Source organism: Bos grunniens, chromosome 21 (genome assembly GCF_055505025.1).
Source record: "Bos grunniens cultivar Pamir isolate PY7600 chromosome 21, Bosgru_T2T1.0, whole genome shotgun sequence".
Classification (NCBI taxonomy): Eukaryota; Metazoa; Chordata; class Mammalia; order Artiodactyla; family Bovidae; genus Bos; species Bos grunniens.
This window is the reverse complement of record NC_141185.1, coordinates 39,916,425-39,937,447: the sequence shown is the minus strand read 5'-3', so window position 1 is coordinate 39,937,447 and position 21,023 is coordinate 39,916,425. Positions and strand designations below refer to the sequence as shown.

At 53.1% G+C, this 21,023-nt stretch overlaps 2 protein-coding genes across 26 annotated transcripts in view; one reads left to right on the top strand and one right to left on the bottom strand.

Annotated features, from left to right (window-relative positions):
- The first annotated feature begins 2,350 nt into the window (after positions 1 to 2,350).
- Positions 2,351 to 13,266, top strand: SH2D7 (SH2 domain containing 7). Of its 2 annotated transcripts, XM_086364044.1 has the most exons (6): positions 2,351 to 2,630; positions 4,030 to 4,119; positions 7,280 to 7,445; positions 7,719 to 7,904; positions 9,478 to 10,215; positions 11,629 to 13,266. In XM_086364044.1, exons 1-6 carry the CDS (start codon positions 2,455 to 2,457, stop codon positions 11,677 to 11,679), a joined length of 1,407 nt encoding a protein of 468 aa, XP_086220170.1. In that variant the 5' UTR covers positions 2,351 to 2,454; the 3' UTR covers positions 11,680 to 13,266. The 2 variants fall into 2 exon arrangements, with proteins under 2 accessions (XP_086220170.1, XP_086220169.1); XM_086364043.1 differs by lacking the exon at positions 11,629 to 13,266 and having other exon boundaries at positions 9,478 to 10,405.
- CIB2 (calcium and integrin binding family member 2) overlaps positions 12,924 to 21,023 on the bottom strand; it is a 22,657-nt gene continuing 14,557 nt past the window's right edge. For 13 of the 24 annotated variants that reach the window (XM_086364068.1, XM_086364046.1, XM_086364048.1 and 10 more), the window contains 4 exons: positions 19,858 to 19,969; positions 16,668 to 16,815; positions 13,978 to 14,173; positions 12,924 to 13,555 (listed from right to left, as the gene is read on the bottom strand). In XM_086364068.1, the coding sequence (XP_086220194.1) occupies positions 13,534 to 13,555; positions 13,978 to 14,173; positions 16,668 to 16,815; positions 19,858 to 19,969 (478 nt within the window). In that variant the 3' untranslated portion in view covers positions 12,924 to 13,533. Of the gene's footprint in view, positions 13,556 to 13,977; positions 14,174 to 16,667; positions 16,816 to 19,827; positions 19,970 to 21,023 lie in introns of those variants that run through there. The other 11 variants (XM_086364047.1, XM_086364045.1, XM_086364054.1 and 8 more) reach the window with 2 other exon arrangements.

Genomic DNA, 21,023 nt, shown 5'->3' with positions numbered 1-21,023 from the left:
TTGAGGTGACCGTGATGAAATTGTAATAATAATAGTAATAATGAAAATAATTACCAATGGGAGGGCCCACTGTATTTTAGAGTCATTACAGTATCATCAGAGCTGATCCTAATAGCTTGTGTTCCAAACTCTGTTCTAAGGACATAACTCATCTTACCTTCCAAACAACAGGTCATGTTCTTGTCCCTGTTTCAAAGATGACGACACTGAAGGCCAGAAAAATTAAGTCATTTCCTCAAGGTCCCATAGCTGGTCAGCTGGGATTGGAACCAAGGAAATATGACTGCAGCATCCTCATTTTTTAGTAAGTGAGCTGTTTTGTTGAAGTAGAACATATACATAGAAAAATGCATAGGTCATGAGCCCAGACCTCAACGAATTTTCACAGAGTGAATACATTTACCTAACACACCACCCAGATCAGGAAATAAAACATGATCACCACCTGGCAGCCCCTCATCCCTTGCTTATCATATACTCCCCAAGGCAAACATTATCCTAACTTCTATTGTTATTGGTCAGTTCTACCAGTTTTGGGGTTTATACATACATTCCCTCATTCTTAAGCAAAGTGAAAGTGAAAGAAGAGAGTGAAAAAGCTGGCTTAAAACTCAATATTCAGAAAACGAAGATCATGGCATCTGGCCCCATCACTTCATAGCAAATGGATGGGGAAACAATGGAAACAGTGAAAGTGTTTATTTTCTTGGGCTCCAAAATCACTGCAGATGGTGGCTGCAGCCATGAAATTAAAAGACATTTGCTCCTTGGGAGAAAAGCTATGACAAACCTAGACAGCATATCAAAAAGCAGAGACATTACTTTGCCAACAAAGGTCCACCTAGAGAAAGCTGTGGTTTTTCCAGTAGTCATGTATGGATGTGAGAGTTGGACTATAAAGAAAGCTGAGCACCAAAGAATTGATGCTTTTGAACTGTGGTGTTGGAGAAGATGCTTGAGAGTCCCTTGGACGGCAAGGAGATCCAACCACTCCGTCCTAAAGGAAATCAGTCCTGAATATTCATTGGAAGGACTGATGCTAAAGCTGAAGCGCCAATACTTTGGCCACCTGATGCGAAGAACTGACTCATTTGAAAAGACCCTGATGATGGGAAAGATTGAAGGCAGGAGAAGAAGGAGACGACAGAGGATGAGATGGCTGGATGGCATCACCGACTCGATGGACATGAGTTTGAGCAAGCTCCAGGAGCTGGTGATGGACAGGGAAGCCTGGTGTGCTACAGTCCATGGGTCGCAAAGAGTTGGACACGACTGAGTGACTGAACTTATTCTTAACCATTGTGCTATCTCCTTTAGTTGTCATAATGGCCCTAGAATCTAGAAGGTAGCTTTTTAAAAATCATTCCCATTCTACACATGAAAAAACTGAGCTATGTGCAGCCACTTAGTAACTGCCTTCAGGCCGCGGCCAGTGTAATGATTCTAACCCAGGTCCTTGGGGCTGGCTCGCTGCAACATCCCCTGCCTCCCCGTCACCCAAGCCTGGATTTCTGCTATGAAACTCGGAAGCACATTAAAAGTTCAGGGATGTTTGCATGAACAAATATCCTGGGCCCTACCTGGTTCACTGCTTCCTCTCAAAGGCCTTATGGCAGCCCTGCTAGGGGATCAGAGGGCAGAGGCCCACTTCATAGTCTTTGCACTTGCTTCTCTCTCTTCTGGGAGCAGCATCTCTTCCCCAGCCACCAGCCTGGCCTCCTCCTTTGCTGCTCCAGTGGCATATTCTGGACAAGGCTTCCCCCAACCCTGACCCCCCATCTAAATAACACACCCATTCATCTTCTTCCTCTCTTTCCTGGAGTGCTTATTACACTTGGTGCCATATTCTACATATGTATTTGTCTATTGCCTGTATCCTTCCACTAGAATGTATGTGCCACAAGGCAAAATGCTCTTTGGAGTACTGCTTTATTCCCAGGACCCACGAGTATGTGGCACACAGTAGACAGTAAAGCTTGAGTGGAAGGAGAAATTCACCAGCACGGAACTTCACCAAAATGCAAGTGGCCTCCATGGAGGAAGGACAAGTAGAATTTAAATTCCCCACTTTGCTAACAGTGGCAGTGCCTGGCCCTTAGCCAGAGTCTGGTCTTTAGCCGAGACAAAGACCGGAGGTTGGGGGAAGGGGCCAAACCCAGTGCTGCGCCTCATCTGCTAGCCAGGAAGTCAGAGATACCCCCCCACCCCAGGCCTCTCTAGCTGCTAATGTGACCCTCCCCCAGCGTCCCCAGCCAGCCAAGGTGCCCCGCCTCAGAGCATCAGAGAGGGGAACCAGCCCACACATTGTCAGAGGTGACAATGGGGCTCCTGTGTGCCATGGGCGGTTGGAGAGGGCATGGACTCAGGCAAATGAGGCGTCAGTCCATGGGGCGCACACAGATATAGAGGCGTGCGGGTGGTCTGGGCTCGGCTTCCACCTCAGTGCTCGCCAGAATGGAGGCCCACCTTAGGCAGCTCAGCCTGGGCAGGGGACCCAAGGGGGCTGGGGACAGACAGGCCCTGGCTGAGCTGCAAGAGCTGGCCCTGAGCTGGTTCATGGAGACGCAAGCCCCCCTCATTCTGCAGAATGGAGTCCTGCCCCCCTGGTTTCACGGATTCATCACCCGCAAGTAAGGCTGACCCTGTCCACACACCCAGCATGGCCGATAGCCCCTCAGGGCCGAAAAAATGGTCTGGGACCAGATTGGTCCCTGCCTTCTCCATGGGGGAGGCAGGGACCCCAGGAGGTGGTGGGTGGGGAAGCAGACTTAGGGGCACCAAGTTCTCTGACAGCTGCTTCTGTGGGCAAGGTGGGTGAAGGCATTGGCCCCCCACTATGAGTCTGCTGGGGCTGCCAGGTTGCCAGAAAAACAGAGGCAGGGGGGTGGGGGCGGCAGGCCGGATCAGAATGCATTCAGACCATCTCTGAATATCTTGATGAATTACTAAGGGTGCTGTTTCATTTATCATCCAAACCAGAACACTATTAGTAAGTGGAGAATTTACTAGGAGACCTGTTTTAAGTGGGAACTGTTCCAGGCAGCCCTGGATATACAGTTACTCTAGGAATAGACGCCAAAATGTGGGGTCTGGCTTTCTGATTGGGATGGGTCTCCAAGCTGCCAAAGCCCTTGCTGAAGGAATAACAAATGCGGCCAGCCTTTGGGTCCTCCCGGCCCAGCACTTAGCATTGAACCAGGGCCAGCTTCACCGGCATCAACTCGCGTTGTAACACGGGGCCCTTTGCTCAGAAGGGCCCTATTCTTGGCTGAATACACTGCAGTCCCCATGTTGAAATTCTTACTTTTTTACTGACAGGCTCCAGGTTTTCATTTAGTACCGAACTCTGCAAAATTTGTAGTTGACCCTGCATAGAGCAGGCACTCAGTGTTTGGTGAATAAGTGGGTGAGGAACTATTTGGTCTATGTACTGCCAAATCAGAAGACAGCTGGAATTTTCCACCATGCCTCCAGAATACTTGGCATTATTTAGCAGTATCCATAGCTGCCTGGGGTTGAAGGGGATGTGCAAGGGAGGAAGATGAGAACCTAAGAGTTGCTATCATGGTCAGCCTCCAGATATAATAGCACCTTCTCCCTGCAGAAACTCTTGTGCAGTACACATCCTGCACAAGTGTGCAGCAATTGTACACATTGCTGTACACAGCAATCCTGAGGCAAGGATCCACAAAACTGAAAATCTCCAGCTATATGGAATCCCTCTTGCTATAGGGCCATTCAGGTGGAGGGCGGTGGCTATTGTGCCCACTGGTGAGGCTGTAAGTGGAGCAATGTACGTGATTTCAGGACTCCAACCCAGCGCCAGACTGAGTCTTGAATTTGCTTGACTGAGCCCAGACAGGCCACAGAACCAGCCAAAATACTGAGGGAGTTCTCTATAAAGGTCTGGAGGTCTCTGCTCTGGGTCTGGGGCATGGCCAGCAGGGACTCTGAGGCGGGTCTGACTTAGGCTACTCCTGCTGCTGTTGGGGGTGCCCAGCCCTGACTAATGGCATGTCCTCTGCCCAGGCAGACAGAGCAGCTGCTCAGGGACAAAGCTCTTGGCTCCTTCCTCATCCGCCTCAGTGACCGGGCCACCGGCTACATCTTGTCCTACAGGTAAGAGAGGAAGCCCTCTGCAAAGGGCAGGCAGGCAGGTTCTGGCTCCCACAAGCCAGCCTTGCAGATAAGCTCCGAGTCTCCACCAGCCCACACTGCTGGGATTTCCCCAGGCCCTCACTCCCTGACTCCCTCACCCATCCACCATGTCCATCAGGCATGCTAAGCAGCGCCGGCCATACACTAGGAGAAGCCTCTGCCTTCAAGGGGGTGAGTTAGAGGGGCAGGCAGGGGAAAACCTCCTCCTGATGGAAGACTGGGGAAGGTTCACAGAGGTGAACTTTGAGTCCAGGATAGAAGGAAGAAAGCAACTTGCTGGGCAGGAAAGGAGGTGTGATTGGGGTTTAGGAAGGCATTTCCAGTAGATTAAACTGCATGTGCAAAAGAAGAGAGACAAGGCAGACTAAGGTGTTGGGGAGTTGCTGGGTGCAGAAGGATGCATGGTCCCAGTGGAGCAGTGCCTGGAGAGGAGGGCAGGGGGCAGCTCAGGATAGCCTTGGATGCTGGGCTATGTCCGTAGACAATGACGGGTCATCGGGTCAGACTTAGGTTTTGCAAGGAACCTGCAGGCAGCCTATGGAAGGAGGACTCAAGACAGATACTAGGGGCAGTGGGAACCACGAGGGGTGAGGTCTGGGCTCAATGATGAAATCTAGGCTAGTGTAAGGCAGTGGTCCTAGAGACAAGGAGACAAGATAGGCAGGATGAAGTCAGAGGTGGTGATATCAGAGCCTGACCCAAGAGTAGTTTGCGAGGGGGAAGGCAGAAAAAGAAAGAAGTTCCCCCCACCACCAACCCCCAGTTAGGGAGGGAGGCAGGCTGGGGCTCTAGGGAAACTCTCAAAGGTCTCAGATTCAGATTCAAAATTATCATCTGTTCTGACTGTCTCAGTTCAAATCCTGACCTTGAGCAAGTTGCTTTGCCTCTCTGCACCCATGTTTCCTCATCTGTAAAATGGTAATATTGCAGTATTTACTGCATAGAATTGTTGAATGGGTTTGATGAGTTTAGACCTTTAAAAGTGCTGGTACTCCAGAACATAGTAAATAAATAAATGTTACTCATTACTAAAATAGTTATTGTTATTCTGAGTCCCTGATACAGTTCTCAGCATTTTGAAATATATAAACTCAGCAGTTTTCAATGTCTTTTCAGCATCAGGGCTTTTTTTTATTATTATTATTGTTCAAACATGATCTTGGGTGGAATGCCAACTCATTAAAGAGATAAAAGTGGGGTTCCTTGCAGATACACAAATAGACCAACACGAATCCAGAAACAGCCCCCCACATTTGCTTTACCTGATTTGCAACAAATGTCCACATTTGGTTTACCTGATTTGCTACAAATGTCCACTGTAGTTCAGGGGTGAGGGATGGGGATGGGCTGGTCTTTTTAATAAGTGGTGTGGAAGTAATTGGATATCCAAATGGAAAAAAATGACCCCCACCTCACATCATATACAAAATTTAAATAATTCTAGACGGATCATGAACTCAAGTGAGAACAGCAAAACAATACACTTATAAAGGAAAACATGGGAAACGTTTTTCATGATCTCATGGTAGGCAAAGATTTCTTTAACAAGACCCCAAAGTACTGACAGAGAAGCTTAACAATTGAGTTTCTTAAAATTGAGAACTCTTATTAATCAAAAGATACCATTCTGTGAATAAAAGGACAAGCCACAGTGCCGGAGAGGTTTTGTATTGTAATACATACACCTAATAAAGGATTCATATCGAGAATATATGAAGAAGTCCTGCAAATCAGTAAGGCAAAGACAACACAGGCAAAATAGAGGCACTTCAAAAAGAGGGTCCAAAGAGGACGGTTCAGCAGCTTTAGTGATCACGGAAATAGAAACTAAAACCACAATGAAGTGCTGGTTACAGTAGAAAGAGGCTACGAAACAGTTTGTGAAGACACGGAGCAACTGCAACTCTCATACTTGGCAATGATTTTAGAAGACAATTGGCATACTACTAAAGCTAAGCAAAAGTGTATCCTGGACCCACCAACTCTCTGTCCTGGGATATTCTCAACACTAGTGAATACACGTATTCAGCAAAAAGCCATGTACAAGAATGTTCAGAGTAACTTCATTTATAATAGCCCAGGTGTAGAAATAACCTAAATGTCCATCAGCAGAATGGATACATTGTGGATATTTAAATTAAACGGAATACTACCTATCAGTGGGGGAAAAAAGAAGCTAATTCTACATGGACATGAAAAAAAAATATGATTCTATTTATGTGAATTTCCATAATGAGTAAAACTGATCTGTGACAATGGGGGTCAGGGTGATGGCTACTCTGGAAGGGGCCATACGGGAGTCTTCTGGTGGTGGTTACATGGGAAATACATTGAGTGGCACAATTAGGACGTGTGCCTTCACTGTGTTTACCCTTATTGTTTAGTTACTAAGTTGTGTCTGCCTCTTTGTGAGCCCATGAACATTTTGGGGACCCCATGCAACCGCGCCAGGCTCCTCTGTCCATGGGATTTCCCAGGCAAGAATACTGGAGTAGGTTGCCGTTTCCTCCTCTGGGGGATCTTCCCCACCCAGGGATTGAACCTGCAGTCTCCTGCATTGGAAGGCAGATTCTTTATCACTGAGCCACCAGGGAAGCCCAATACTCTTCCATAAAAAAGGAAAATGAAGAGAGTGGGACTTTACAGGCTGGGGGAGATGGGAGCTGGAATTCCATCTTTTCCATGTGGCTGGAATTCAGGTGAGGGGAGTGAGGCCGAGGTGTGCAAGTGTGGGGTCGGACCTCATCTTTAAGACAGAGGTTTTACTCATCATGGATATTTTGGTATTAATTTTGACTTTCTAAAATATTGCGTTATCAGTTGTCCTGATTACTGAATTTGTGTCATCCCTTTACATCTTGCATCCGAGCCCCAAGCTGAGTGCCTCACTTCCCCTGTCCTTTCTTCCCTGACTGATGCTGCAGGGGAAAGGGGGTGGGGGGTAGGAGGGGAGGTGGGGTGGAACGCCACTCCCCAGCTCCCCATCACCTGCAAGGCTGGGCTTGTTGGATGTCAAGTCCTACTTTCCAGAGGGGCACGTCAAGGCCCCAGAGGACAGCGTGGCCCCGGGTCAGCTCTGGCCCTGGGCCAAGGCAGAGCTGCTGTTGTCCTTGTGTTGCAGGGGCAGTGACCGCTGCCGGCATTTTGTCATCAACCAGCTCCGAAACCGGCGCTACCTCATCTCAGGGGACACCCAGAGCCATGGCACCCTGGCAGAACTCGTGCACCATTACCAGGAGGTGCAGTTTGAGCCCTTTGGGGAGACCCTGTCTGCTGCCTGCCCCCGGGTAGGTACCCCTCTTCCTGGGGGGGTGGGGGATGGGGCAGAGTGCCCAGGCCAGGGGTGTCCACCACTGGACCACATGCCTTTCTTTGCCTTTTCTATTTCCTGCCACCCACGGGCACTCAGTGCGGAGTCCTGGGAGAAGGAGACAGCGTTCTAGCTGAGGTCTGGGACCTGGTGGGGATGTTTCTGGCTCTGGCCAGCAGTCTCTGGCAGGAGGCTAGAGGCCAGCCAGGGGTGTATGACAACATACTTGCTGTGTCTCCACCACCCCCAGATGGAGGACAATGATCTCTATGACGCTATCACTGTGGGCCTCCACCAAACTGATCCTAGCCTGGAATACCCACCAGAGGAGGCCAGCAGCCCCCCTGCCTCTCCAAAGCACCAGGTCTCCTCCCTCCACAAAAGGAGGAGCCTGGATGCAAGTCCCCGGAATCTCTCCGAGGAAGAAAGCATGGAGGTGAGAAGGATTCTGGGCCACTGAGGGTCAGGGTTGCTAGACCAGGAATGTGGGTGCCACGCCCACAGTCAGGCCTGGAGCGGCCACCGCAGCCAGCCCCTCAGGCTGAGGAGGCTGACTGCCAGGCCCTCTGGGAGAGAAGTGGCGCAGTTTGGAGTTACCCAGTGGTTCACCCATGCCTGCCTCTGCTAGCTGGATTTGGTTCAAACCTTGGCTTGGCCTTTCTGGCTGAGTGACTTTGGTCAAGTCACATAAGCTCTCTAAGTCTCAGTTTACCAATCCTGAGATTCCACTGAGGCTTGAATGAGGAAACGGATGTACAATGTCTGAAAGAATCCCTTTGTAAACTATAGAGTGGAGTGCCTGTGAGTCAGTACTTTATTGTCCCTAGCATCTTTGCAGGAGGGACTCATAGAGACTTCTTTTTTTAATGTATATCAGATCACAGAATATCAAGGGCTTCTCCTCTTGTTTAAAATCTGAAAGCTTCACCAGGGTTCACAAGAGCCTTTTCAGGTGCCCTTGCTCCCTCTCCTCCTTCTTCAATTTTCTGGATCTTCCTTAAACACACCAGCCTTGTTCCCACCTCAGGGCCTTTGCACTTGCTGACCCACTGCCTGGAATACTCTTCCCACCAGACACCCACATGGCTGCTACTCTCGCTGCATGCCATTCTCTGCTTAAATGCCCTCTCCGCAGAAAGGGCCGCCTAAGCTATGGAAAATATCCCCTCTCCCACCTGCCATTGTCCCGATCCCTTTCCTCAGCTTTGTTCTTCTTCACAGTACTGATCCTGAGCTGACAGTATATTATCTTGTGATACACTATAATATGGGGTTGCTTCCCAGGTGGCACACTGGTAAAGTATCCACCTGCCGATGCAGGAGACGCAAGAGATGCCGGTTTGATCCCTGGGACAGGAAGATCCTCTGGAGAAGGATATGGCAGCCCACTCCAGTATTCTTGCTGGAAAAACCTGATAGGCAGAGGAGCCTGGTGGACTACAGTCCACAGGGTTGCAGAGAGTCGGACACAACTGAGTGACTGAGCATGCATGCTATTATATCATGTATTACATCAACCACATTAAACAAAAACAGAGTAGTATGTTGCCCATCTCCAGGTTAGAATGTAAATTCCCAAGAGGTGGTCTTGCTCATTATGGAGCCCTTGACACCTGGGACAGTATCTACACAGTTCTTACTAAATATTTGTTGAATAAATACACAATTGATGGACTTGAGCGTGGCCTATTCTGAAGGTGAAGGGAGTAGTGAGTGGGTGAATGCAGGGGTCTCTCTGAGGGGCAGAGGGGAGAGGAGCAGAACAGAATGATCTCCGGTGGGAGATAGAGCTCACGACCTCTGACCTTGAATGCCAATGTAAGGACCATACTCAGGAGTCCTAGAATATGAAGCTGGCAGGGACCCCAAATGTCCACCAACCCCTGCACGTAATGGTCAGGTAAATGAGTCCAAGGCCAGGGGCCTTAGCTTCTCTGAGAAAGCTTCATTTTAGCTGAGGGCAGCCTGGTGGCAGGGTAACCTTTCAGAAGTTCTGTTCCTCTCTCTAGGCTCCTGTCAAGGTGCCCCCGCTCCCAGAAAGGAGAGGTTCCCTTCTGAGCAGCTCTTTTGGAGGCTCCAACAACATCATCTATGCAGACCTGAGAAAGATGAACCAGGCCCGGCTAGGCCTGGGCACAGATACATCTGGCTGGCAGGGGCCAGTTCCAGGTGGCAGCCAGGCCTGTTCTCCAGGCAAGGAGGCCCAGAGAAGACTGTCAGACGGAAGCCAGAACAAGCCTGATGGCCCAGGACCTGCCCTCTCTGGCGTGAGCCCAGACCAGGGCCCTAGGGTGTCTCCCATTTCTTGGGGCCTCCTCCTGCCGTCCAGCTCGGAGGCCTCGGGATCCTCAGGGGCTACCTGGAGCCAGGGGTCTCCAAAACTGAGCCGTGGGGCCCAGCCCTGCTTCCAGAGCAGTTGTGCAGACACCTACGAGTCCATCTGGACAGAAGACGTCCCCGAGGACACCAGGGATGTGCCACGCCGAGAAGATGGCAGTGCCCATGAGCAGATTGCAGTCTGCTGGGGGAGCCCGGCCAGGACCCCCTATCCTGGGATGGGCCCTACATACAGCAAGATTTCGGGGTTCACAGACAGTGGTTATGAGAGGATCTCGGAGGTCCCGGAGCTCCCAGAGCCCAGACACACCTATGAACAAATCCCAGGAGCAAGCAGCCAGGAGCAAGGAGGCTGGACAGACACACAAATCCAAGCAGCCAGGAGCAAGGAGGCCGGACGGACACACAAGGTGGGCTCCAGAGTGGGGCGGGGTGGCTACCAACCAGCAGAGAGCTACTGGTGAAGGAGGGAACCTGTGGCCCTCAAACACGGGTGGGTCAGGTCAGCACCACACCCAGAACTTCCCAGCTCCGACTTCTGCTTGGAGAAGGTGGGAGAGGAAGAGGTTAGATTTGGATATAAGATGGGAACTTTCAGGCCCTTCTGAAGTCTTTCTCTGGGGCAGAACTCCTGCCACTGCAGGGGTCTCAGAGCCTCAGAGAGGTGGACAAGGACCCTGGCTCCAGGTTTGACTTGCCTTGTCCCTTTTCATGACTCAGGCACTCCCTACCCATGTGGCTTTGGGCAAAATAGTTTCCCATGCAACTAAGATCACCAGATTCAGCAAGATAAAATACAACACACCCAGTTAATCTGAATTTCAGATAAACAATGAGTAATGTTTTTTTAGCATAGTTACCAGTACTGCTATTATTCCTTATTTATCTGAAGTTCAAACTTAGCTGGGCATCCTGTACTCTTATTTAGCATCTACCCAGTATCTGGCTGCATTTCCTCATCTGTAAAATGGGCTGGTCCTGTGCTGTGTCCAGGGGTGGCTGCCCAGGAGATGATACTAGCCATCCCCATGTGCTCAGGATACAGCCCAGAGACAGCTGTCAAAGGATAACTGTTATTCCTGGGGGTTTCTAAGAAAGGAGAAAGGGGGAAGCAAAGACCAGGATGGAGGGAGGGGGTCAGAGTTCCCAGGGAGGCAGAGGAGCCCTGCTGAGGGTTCACCCCAGTGTGCTTGCCTGTACCTGGAGCCCATGAGCCAGGTGACCCCCTCCCCGAGGTGGCAGCCTCAGATCTCCAGCATATGCAGACCTCCTCTCCCGGCCTGAACAGTAAGACCCTGAGCTCGCAGATGAAAGGCCTTCACCAGAAGCTCTGCCAGCTCCCCCCTTGCGGCAGGGTTGTACCCACACACCCCAGGACAGGGAACTCCCCTGGTTCAAGCCTCTGAGATCCTGACTCCCAGGACCACAGATCCTGCCTGTGGACAGTCCTTCTAAGAACTACATAAGCTACATCCCCCATCTGCTCCTCCTCCAGCTGCAAAGTCCTTCTGGGTACTGAAGGCACCACATACACCCCACCCCCCCATCCTACCTAGGGCGTGGCTGAGGCAGAGAGGGCTGGGGTGGGGACCCCCGGAGACCCAGTGAGGGAAGGGGGGCGAGAGAGAAGTCCTTCATCCAAACCAGAGGGCTGGAGTTTCTGGCACTGTGAGGGGCTGTGGAGCAACTAGCCATCTGCATTCCAACCTGGTCTTTCTCTGGCCTTGGCCTCAGCTCCCAGTCCCTGTAGAGGGACCCTCTGAGCCTGGGTCTCCCTGCCCTGTCCCGGGACCCAGGCACCAGCATCCTGTCCTTCCTTGCAGCCTGACAAGCTCCGGAGGATCTTCTTCACAGACAAGAAGCACAAACCCTGAGGAGGTCTGGCTTCCAGCAGCCCACCAGCGGGTTTCCTGGGCCTGGGGCCACACCAGAGGTTATTGGGAAGCTCTCAGCTTGCTTGAAGGCACCCCTTGGACCCTCAAACCCAACCAGCCTGCTCTGAAACCAGGCTCCAAGACAGCCTAGGTGCCCACCAGCGACAGGGTGGGAGGGGACCTTCCAGTCTCCTGCTGCTCAGGACTGAGTCCCACTCCCCACCCCAGGGCCTCCCACCCATCCAGAGGAAGTCACAGCCTGAGAGGAGGGGGGACCAGCCAAAGGCAGGGGTGAGCACCCCCTGCTTCCAAGATGAGCAGGCTGGGGGGGTCCTGGACGATTGATGGAGCTGGCCTCCCACCACTGAACACTTACTGAGCATGGGACAGGCCCTGTGGCATGGCTGGCATTTTCTTAGCTGAGTGATGTCATACAGTTGCTCCAGAGACCAAAACCAGTCCCCCTCACTGTGGCCCTAGCAGAGAGCATAGGGTGGGAAGTAGCAGTAGAGTGCCACCTCAGAGGGGATGGTTCTGACCCTGGGGCAGCTGAGCTCCTGGGGGCCATCCCCTCTGCCCCTCTCCACCCCCACCTTTATGCAGGCCTCATAATGCAAGCTAAGCAGACCCTGATCTGACCCTTTTGCTGCAGATGAGTGGGCGGGGTGGGGGGCAGGGAGGGACAGAGACCCAGAGAGGAGCAGCAACCTGCCTGAGGCTGCACAGTCAGTCAGCCTGGGCACTGCTGGGCAGTTTCTGGAGTCAGCCAGTGGGTGCTTGCTGGCCTCCCTATATGACCAGGTCGCCCTCATCTATGCTCTGCCTCCAGCCAGTGATGGCCTTTAGGGGTGGCTCTCAGACCCCTCCTAACACAGGCCCAAACCTGGCTGGCTGCCTGGGCTCAGCCTGGGCACTGCTGGGCGGTTTCTGGAGCCAGCCAGTGGGCGCCCACCGGCCATCCCTATATAACTGGTCACCATGGACCTAGGCCCATGCCTGATACAAATGTTCACTGGAATGGTTCTCACTATGAGGGACGTGGAGATGATTTTTCACCCAACATCGGCTCTTCGCGGAGCTCCCTAGGATCTGGGGCACAGATATGTCTCCTCCCAAGGACACAAGTACTGAAATAAAGTTGGTGCCGAAGCTGGGAAGGCAGCACTTAACCTCAAGAGGTGAGGTGCTCATGGGGAGATTTCAAGGAGAAAAGGGATCAACAAACCTTTCCTAACCTCGGCAGACACAGAGAACATGAAAGTGTTTTACTATCAGGAGTTCACAAATCTGTGGACAGCACACACCACTGAGGATTCCACGTCGTTGGGGAGGGCGGATGGGGTGGTGCTCCGGACCGGGACAGGGGCCGAGTCCTTGCACCCATGGTTCCCACAGCTTCACACTGGGAAGGGCTGGGGAGAAGAAACAGGCGGGCCCGGGGTGCAGCCCAGCTGTGGGCTCTAGAGAAAGATTGCATAGCTTGTTAAACCTTGTCCTCTGTTTTTCCATTTGCCCTGGGCAAGCCGGGTGCCTGCCCAGCACTTGGACAAGTCTGTACCCCAGCCCTGTTAGGGGTTCCTCCTTCCCCCTCCCACTGGGGCCATTTCTGATGGGAGTAGGGAAGGTGGGGGAACAGAGGGAGGGCCTGGGGAGGGCCCACAGGGGGACTAGGAAGGGCCGTGCTCCTCACATCCCCCCTTCCCTGGTTAAGGTTTTTTTCTTTTTTTTTTGCTGAAAGGGCCAAAGAAGTGTTCGTGGGTGTAAACCCCAGAGGCCACGGCTCCGCTCCTGGGGAGCTTGGAGGTCACACTCGTGCGGGGACCGGGCCGGATGGTCGGCTTCTGGTCACTGTCCTCAGATCCGGATGTGGAAAGTGCTGGAAAGAAGGAAAGACCAAGAGGGGGTGAGCAGCTCTGGACTGGGTGGGTAAAGGTCCTTGCAGAAAGCCAACCAGGCCCCATGTCCAACCCTGGACAGTCCCTCCAGGAGGACGCAGAGTTCATGAATAATCCACGTGAAGGCCTGGAGGGCCAGCCGTGCCTTCGTGTCCAACCCCACCCAACCAAAGGGCCCCCAGGTCTTACCCTTCCCCCGAGAGTCTGGCCCTGCTGGGGACAGTGGGCTCACCAGGCACACGCTGAGGGCAGCCGGGCCTGGAGCCTGGCCTGCCTCCTGGGCCGCACGGGGCCTGCGGCACCACCGCTCTAGGAGCATCGAGGGCCCTTAGCCTCGTGGGGTCTTCCAGCTGCGGCCCCTATTAAGGCCCACCCCACCCAAGCCAGCCCCTTGGAGCCGCACCTGAGGAAGTCCGGGGCCTTGGCAATCATGTCCTCAAAGTCTGCAAAGCCCAGCTTGCCGTCACCGTCGAGATCGGCCTCCTCGATGACCTTGTCACACACCAGTACCACTTCGTCCTCGTCCAGCTCCGACTTGGTGAGCCGGGCCAGCGTCAGCTGCAGGTCCTCCTTGCAGATGAAGTTGTCTGTGTTGAAGTCTGCAGGGAGCGGGTGGGTTTATCTCCACTCTCACACCAGACACCTCCCCATGCACCCTCTGGGGATGCTGGATCCTGGTCTTCAGCCGACCGGGACCAAGGGGGACTCACCCACAAGGCACCTCTGGACACCACGTTCAACAAACCCACATTCACCATCTGCACAAACCCCCAGCATGACGGCAAGCACAGACTTAGCCTGAGACACTTGGAATGTCCAAATCTGAGGCTTCCTGGGAACATGAGACCCAGGCCAAATGGCCCTCCTAGCTTTGCCCCACAGTGGACTTCGTGTTCTCTCTAGAGCTAAAGAAACCAAGGCCCAGACAGGCCAAGTGACTGAATCAAGGTCAGACGTCTGCTTGGAGGGGAAGCTGGGATGCTGACCAGGGCCTGGTTGATGCTAAGACCCACATTTTCTAAACTGCACCATGTTGCCTCTGGCCTCTAGCCAGACAAGGAGGTCAGGAGACTCAGAAGGCCCTCAGAGAAAAGCCCCACGCCTGGCTTCAAAGAGCAGGGAACAATTTGATTCTAATCCTTGGCAAAAGGCACTACTGCTACCCACAGCCCAGCAACATGTCCAGAGGACCGAGCCACGCAGGCTCATAGAGGGAACGTGAACACCCTTCTGACTGCTTTGCAACCCAACTATCAACTCTTTCTTCACCTGTGCTGTTTCTTCTACCTGGAGGGCACTTCCCATGTATCTGTGTAGCAGACTCCATCAAGTTTTAGCTCAAACGCCTCCTCCTGGTTGGTTGGCGGCCGAGGCCAGGGTAGGGGGCAGCGCTTCCTAGACATAAGGGCTCCTCTTGCCAACTGGCCAAACCCTACCATCAGTGCTAGTGATGAAGAGCACAATGCTCATGTAAGCACTTCAGGCTCCATCTCATTTAATTTTCACCACAAGCCTTTTCAGTGGGTACAATTGGAACCCCCATGATACAGATGAAGAAACAGGCTCGGAAAGGACAAATCACTTGAGGTCACATCCCCGCTCAGTGTTGGACCCCAGAGCCCAAGCTCTTGTCTGGGCACCCTCCATGGCACATCCCCACACTGGCCTATGAAGGGGCCCTGGGGCAGGCACAAGAAAGGATACTTCTCTGCCCTCTGGTGGTGCCTCTCTGTAGGGTTGGCAAGAAGGGGAACCCCCTGCCCATTCTATATGAGGAAACTAAGGTCAAGGGAGGGGGTGATCCTTGCTAGAGGTCAGGCCCCAGGTCCCCCCAGCACCAAACCCCAGGTCCCAGTTGCCTTTCTCCATTCCACACTCCCATCCAGGGCAGTTGGGGAGCCCTGGTTCTCCCTTCACCTGTTCCCATGTCTGCCTGGCTGTGTGCCCTGCACTTCCCCTCTCTGGCAGACGATAGCCTTTCCCAGGAGCAATGTCCTGGGGTCCAGCATTAAGGGGACGATGGGTGGAATCTGTTAAGTTTTTTCCTTGAAGCTTGTGGGTGTAGTTTGTGGAGAGTAGACAAGGTGGATACCATGCCTCTGCTGTGCAAATACAATGTGGGTGCAGAGATGTATGTAGACGAAAGTTCCCTGAAATAAACAGGAAAACTAGAAAATGAAAAAACAGCCCAGTGGACCCCACTGCCTTGGGATCTCCTGGCTGATCAAAGATGCGGGGGACAGGAGGTTTGTCCGTGGGTTCTCTTTTCCAGGACGAGTTCCAACCCCTCCTTGGGCCTCAGAGTTCCCATCTGAGCACTGTCTGAGGGTTTGACCCCAGTCCCAGTCCTCTGGAGCAGAAACCAAGGGCTTCGTGGGTGCTTGGCGCCCTCTGGTGGCCACTAGGACAATGGGTCCTGGGCTGAGCTGGGCTGGGGTGAAATGAGGTCACCCTATCTCTTTCAGCAGTTGCTGGAGTCAGGGTCTGAGGACCAAGGAGCCTACCTCTCAGCCCAGCCTCACCACTTGCAGAGGCCTCCTCTCCAGAACCCTAGCCTCTGCCAGTCTAGCTCTTCCAATTCACACCTCCAGGATGCTAAGAGATCTTTCGAGAACACAGGGCTGCCTGGCCTCACCTGAAGCCCCACAGTGACCCCCAAGCTCCTTGGCTGGCTCCTCAGAAGGCCAGTCACAATGACCTCTCCAGACTTCCACTGTGCTCATCCCACCACGGTCGTCTCCCCGTCAGCTCCCCAAGCCCTGTGCTGTGTGCTTCCCTGAGCTCTTCATAGGCTGCTCCCTCTCCTGGGTGTGCCTGCCCGCATTCTCCTGTGAACGAACTCCAGGCCCTGCTGAGAGGTCAGCACGTGTGAACTCACCTCAGGCTAACTGCCCACTCTCCCTCCTCTGATCTCAGGACCCTACGGGTATCGCTCGTGTACGAGTTGTCCCCTCTGGCCACCGCACTGGACAAGCACTCTTCAAAGTGTTCTTGGTGCCCCAGTGTCCCCAGGGTGGGAACCAGCAACAACCAGCTGGCCTATGGAACCCCACCACACACAGCGTCACAGCCCCTGCTCCAGGCCCGGGTTACCGTAGATCTTGAAGGCGTAGCTGGCCTTGAGCTCGCGGGGAGCTGACTCACAGAGCACAGAAAACATGTCAACAAAGTCATTGAAGGTGAGGTTCCCCTCACCATCTTCAGAGAAAGCTTCCACGATCCTTTCCTTGAAGGGATTCTCCTGAAGAAAACAACCACAGTAGTCACCATGGGTGCAGGTTCACTGGCAGGACCCTGGAGCCCATCTGTTATGCCTCTGTGACCTAACCCCTCTGGGCCTCAGTTTCCCCATCTGTAAAATGGGAATAATAATCACACCTACTTAATTGGGTTGCGAGAGGGTTAAATGAGTTAAAAATAAGGTGTTGGTACAAGGTCCGGCACATCATGAGAAATGCCAGGCTGGATGAGTTTACAGGCTGGAATCAAGACAGGCGGAAGAAACAAAAACAACCTCAGATAGGCAGATGATACCGCTATAATGGCACAAAGCAAAGAGGAACTAAAGGGCCTCTTGATGAGGGTGAAGGAGGAGAGTGAAAGGCTAAATATGAAAAAAACTAAGATATGGCATCTGGCCCCAATGCTGCACGGCAAATAGAAGGGGGAAAGGTGGAATCAGTGACAGATTTCCTCTTCTTGGGTTTCAAAATAACTGCAGATGGTGACTGCAGCCATGAAATCAGAAGACAGCTGCTTCTTGGCAGGAAAGCAATGACAAAGCTAGACAGGGTGTTGAAAAGCAGAGACATTACTCTGCCAACAAAGGTCTGGATAGTCAAGGCTATGGTCTTCCCAGTTGTACTGTTGTGAGAGCTGGACCGTAATGAAGGCAAAATGCCAAAGAATTGATGCCTTTGAACTGTGGTGCTGGAGAAGACTCCTGAAAGTCCCCTGGAAAGCAAGGAGATAAAAGCAGTCAATCAAGGGAGATCAATCCTGAATATTCACTGGAAGGACTGGTGCTGAAGCTCCAGTATTTCGGTCATCTGATGCAAACAGATGACTCATTAGAAACATCCCTGATGCTGGGAAAGATTGAGGGCAGAAAGAGAAGAGGGTGTCAGAGGATGAGATGGCTGGACAGCATCACCGATGCAATGAACATGAACTTGGGCAAACTCTGGGAGATGGTGAGGGACAGGGAGGCCTGGCATGCTGCAGTCCATGGCATCACAGTGAGTCACACACGACTAGGCAACTGAACAACAGCAGCAACAAGGCCCAGCACTAGTGAGAGCTCTACAGGTGTCACGTTCTGTTATATTGTTTGGATGAGCAGGGGGAGCTCAGCAGAGCCCAGTGTGCCCACTGGAGGCATCGCCTCTTCCAGCAGGAGCAGGGCTTAGTCCCATTACCCAGGGAGTACATGGAGGCTCCTGCCTTGACATGCAAGAGAAGACAATGTTCCCGAATCCAGACTCATACTGATCACAGCACAAAAGGCCAGTGTATCAACAGACAAGTTGCTGGGGCAAGGGCTAGCAACTTTATTCATAAAAGCAGCAAACTGAGAAGATGGTGGACTTGTATCCCAAAGAACCATCTTGCCCGAGTTAGAATTCAGGCTACTTCCACACTAAAGCGGGAGTAAAGTGAAACATTTCCTGGTTCCCATCAGCCTCCAGAGTGAGTGAAATGAAGTTGCTCAGTCGTGTCCGACTCTCTGCAACCCTGTGGACTGTAGCCTACCAGGCTCCTCCGTCCATGGGATTTTCCAAGCAAGAGTACTGGAGTGGGTTGCCATTTCCTTCTCCAGGGGATCTTCCCAACCCAGGGATCAAATCCAGGTCTCCCGCATTGTAGGCAGACGCTTTACCGTCTAAGCCACCAGGGAAGTCCAGAGAGGAGGCGTTAATTCCTTCCTCCCTGCAGTCATTCACAGGTGGGCCTGGTCAGGATGTTACCTGTGAGCTAAACACAGATATTTTAGCTTAATGCTCACTACCTGGGAGGCAGGGTTCCCAGAGATGGGCCATTATGTGTGATTTAAGCTTAGAGGCAATATCCCTTTAGTGACTAATTTGGAAGAGACTATAAAGGTTGTTCCCTACTACTACAGCTCTCAGCTCAGACCAAGATCATGGGAGGCAGCAGTGGGGCTCCGGGGGTTGGATAACTGGGCCAGGATCAGAGAATCACTCAGATCCCAGGCCAGCAGTCACCCAACTCCTATGAATTTTCCTAGGCCAGCCCACAGGGAGGTGAGAAATTATACCAGCAATTCCCTCCTCTGATCCCAGCTCACTCAGGGCCCATCTCTCCTGGAGTCCTCTACCCGCAGCTGGGCCAGCACTGGGCCACTCCACTCTGTGCCCAGTCCAGCAGAGGGGACTAGAGACAACCCCATGGTTCCTCCCAAGTGCCTCCTACCCTCAAATGATCCTCTGAGCCTGGGCTCAAGCCCCCGCTCTAGACCAGGCTGGCTGCTTGTCCAGGGCTGAGCCTGTGACCTACTATCCCTCAGGACTTAAGTCATAGCCCGATACAGCCCCCAAGTGGATGCCATGTGGACCCCAACTGCATACCCTGACCCCAGAGTCACACATATGAGACCTGGAGAGGGGCTATTTGCAAAGACCCACAGCAACATGCTCTAAAAACCCAAATGCTTTCTTACTATGAAAGTGCACTTTCTGTGTATTATATTAATAAGTAAGGAACTCGGGAAATGAAACTCTTAGGTCAAGTATATAAATGGTTTGAGGACCAGCAGCATCAGCCTCACCTGGAAGCTTGTTAGAAAAACAGATCCTTGGGCCCCACCCAGACCTACTGAACCTGGACTGGGATTCTGACAAGATCTCGAGGTGATTCCTGTGCACATTAAAAGTCTGAGAGGGGATGCGATGGATGACTGTGCTGTGAGAGGCTACAGCCAGGCAAGGAGGCGGCTGGAAGAAAGTTACCTTCAAAAGCAGACACACACAAGGTCTGCCAAGGACAGCAGCTGGGCCGCCTAACAAAGGGGTGAGCAGGTGAGTGCAGGCTAACCGCCTGCGGACCAGGGGCAGCACCAGTCACAGCACCCGATGGAGTCCCACACACGGGACTCACGTCCTCAGAGTGCAGGTGAGGAAACTGAGGCACGGCGGGGGGTTCAACTCAGGTCTAGGTGGCTCCGCTGCCCCGCCATCCGGAGCGACACACTCCCCCAGCCCCCCTGCCCAGCCTCCTCTGGCTCCTCCCGCACTCTGCCTGGCAGCAGCGGCCGCTCGTGTACCCGGAGCTCCGGCATCTGGATGATGAGGCTCATGGGCACGTGGACAATGGGGCTCTTCCTGTAGTCCATCGGGACGAGGTTGGGGGCCAGCTCATAGAACCGTGCATGGAGCCTGCAGGGGAAGCACAGAGAAGGGGCTGGAGGGGACGCAGGCCCGGGGGCCTTCAGAGGCCCAGTGCTGCCCTGCCTGCCCCCTACCTCCCATGCTGGAGACCCACTTTGGCCAGGAGCCTGGGGAGACCATCTCCTCTTCCCATGGGGTATGGCATCTGTGGGGAAGGCAAGTTCTGCCCAGACCCTGTGCTGATACCCGGATAGGGTCCTGGCGTTCCCACCACCACTGCTGCTGCCAATGCCCAGCCCCCTCCCTCAAGGGCCTACAGTCCTACCTTATTTTTCCCTCTTTAGACTCTCATAAGAGCCTATGTGCCAGGCATGTCACCGCTTTTATTCTCCTATGACTGTGTGGACAGATACACTGTGACCACAGTTGACAGCTCAGCAAACTGAGGCCTGAAGAGGTTAAGGGTGACTGGTCTACCGCCACACTAGAAGTCTCAGCGACTATGGAACCCAGGACCAGAAGTCCAGAGCAGAAGCTCTTATCGCCCCCTCCCCACACCATTTCCACTGCTCCCCACTCCTGACCTGCTGAAGACCTGGCCCAGGTTGCTACTGCCCCCAAGCTAGGCCCTGAGGGTTGCTGGGTCTCTGCAAGAGCTTCCAGAAACCCTCTCATCCCGGGAAGCCCCTGAGCCTGGGCCACTCACAGCCTCTCTCCAGCTGGGAGCTATTGGGATGGAGCCCACTGCCCTGGGCCTGGCCCTCCCCACTGACGGGTCGGGTCCCCAGCTCCCTCCCATCCTCCCTCCTGGCTGAGGACTCCCTGGAACACAAGCCTGCCTCCATGTTGCGTGGACCCTCAGTTTGCTGCCAGACGAGGGGATAAGTGTCAGGGGCATTGACTGGGGGGCCGTGGTAGGTAACCTGCCCAAGGTGAGGCCAGGATTGCAGGGGCCTGGATTGAAGGGGCCCATATCTCCTGGGGCCCATCTGCCCCACTACCCCCAAAGCCAGAGCAACGTTGGTCTTCTTCTAAGCGGCCTGACCCAGTGACACACTCGTAGGCCCATCCTTAGCAGGCCCTTCAGCATCCACCCAGTCCC

Excerpts from the sequence above, each read along its gene's own strand:
- SH2D7 (XM_086364043.1), top strand. The coding sequence starts at position 2,455 with ATGGAGGCCCACCTTAGGCAGCTCAGCCTGGGCAGGGGACCCAAGGGG. Across the intron at positions 4,120-7,279 it reads GGCTACATCTTGTCCTACAG|GGGCAGTGACCGCTGCCGGC; the intron begins GTAAGAGAGGAA and ends CTTGTGTTGCAG. Across the intron at positions 7,905-9,477 it reads CCGAGGAAGAAAGCATGGAG|GCTCCTGTCAAGGTGCCCCC; the intron begins GTGAGAAGGATT and ends TCCTCTCTCTAG.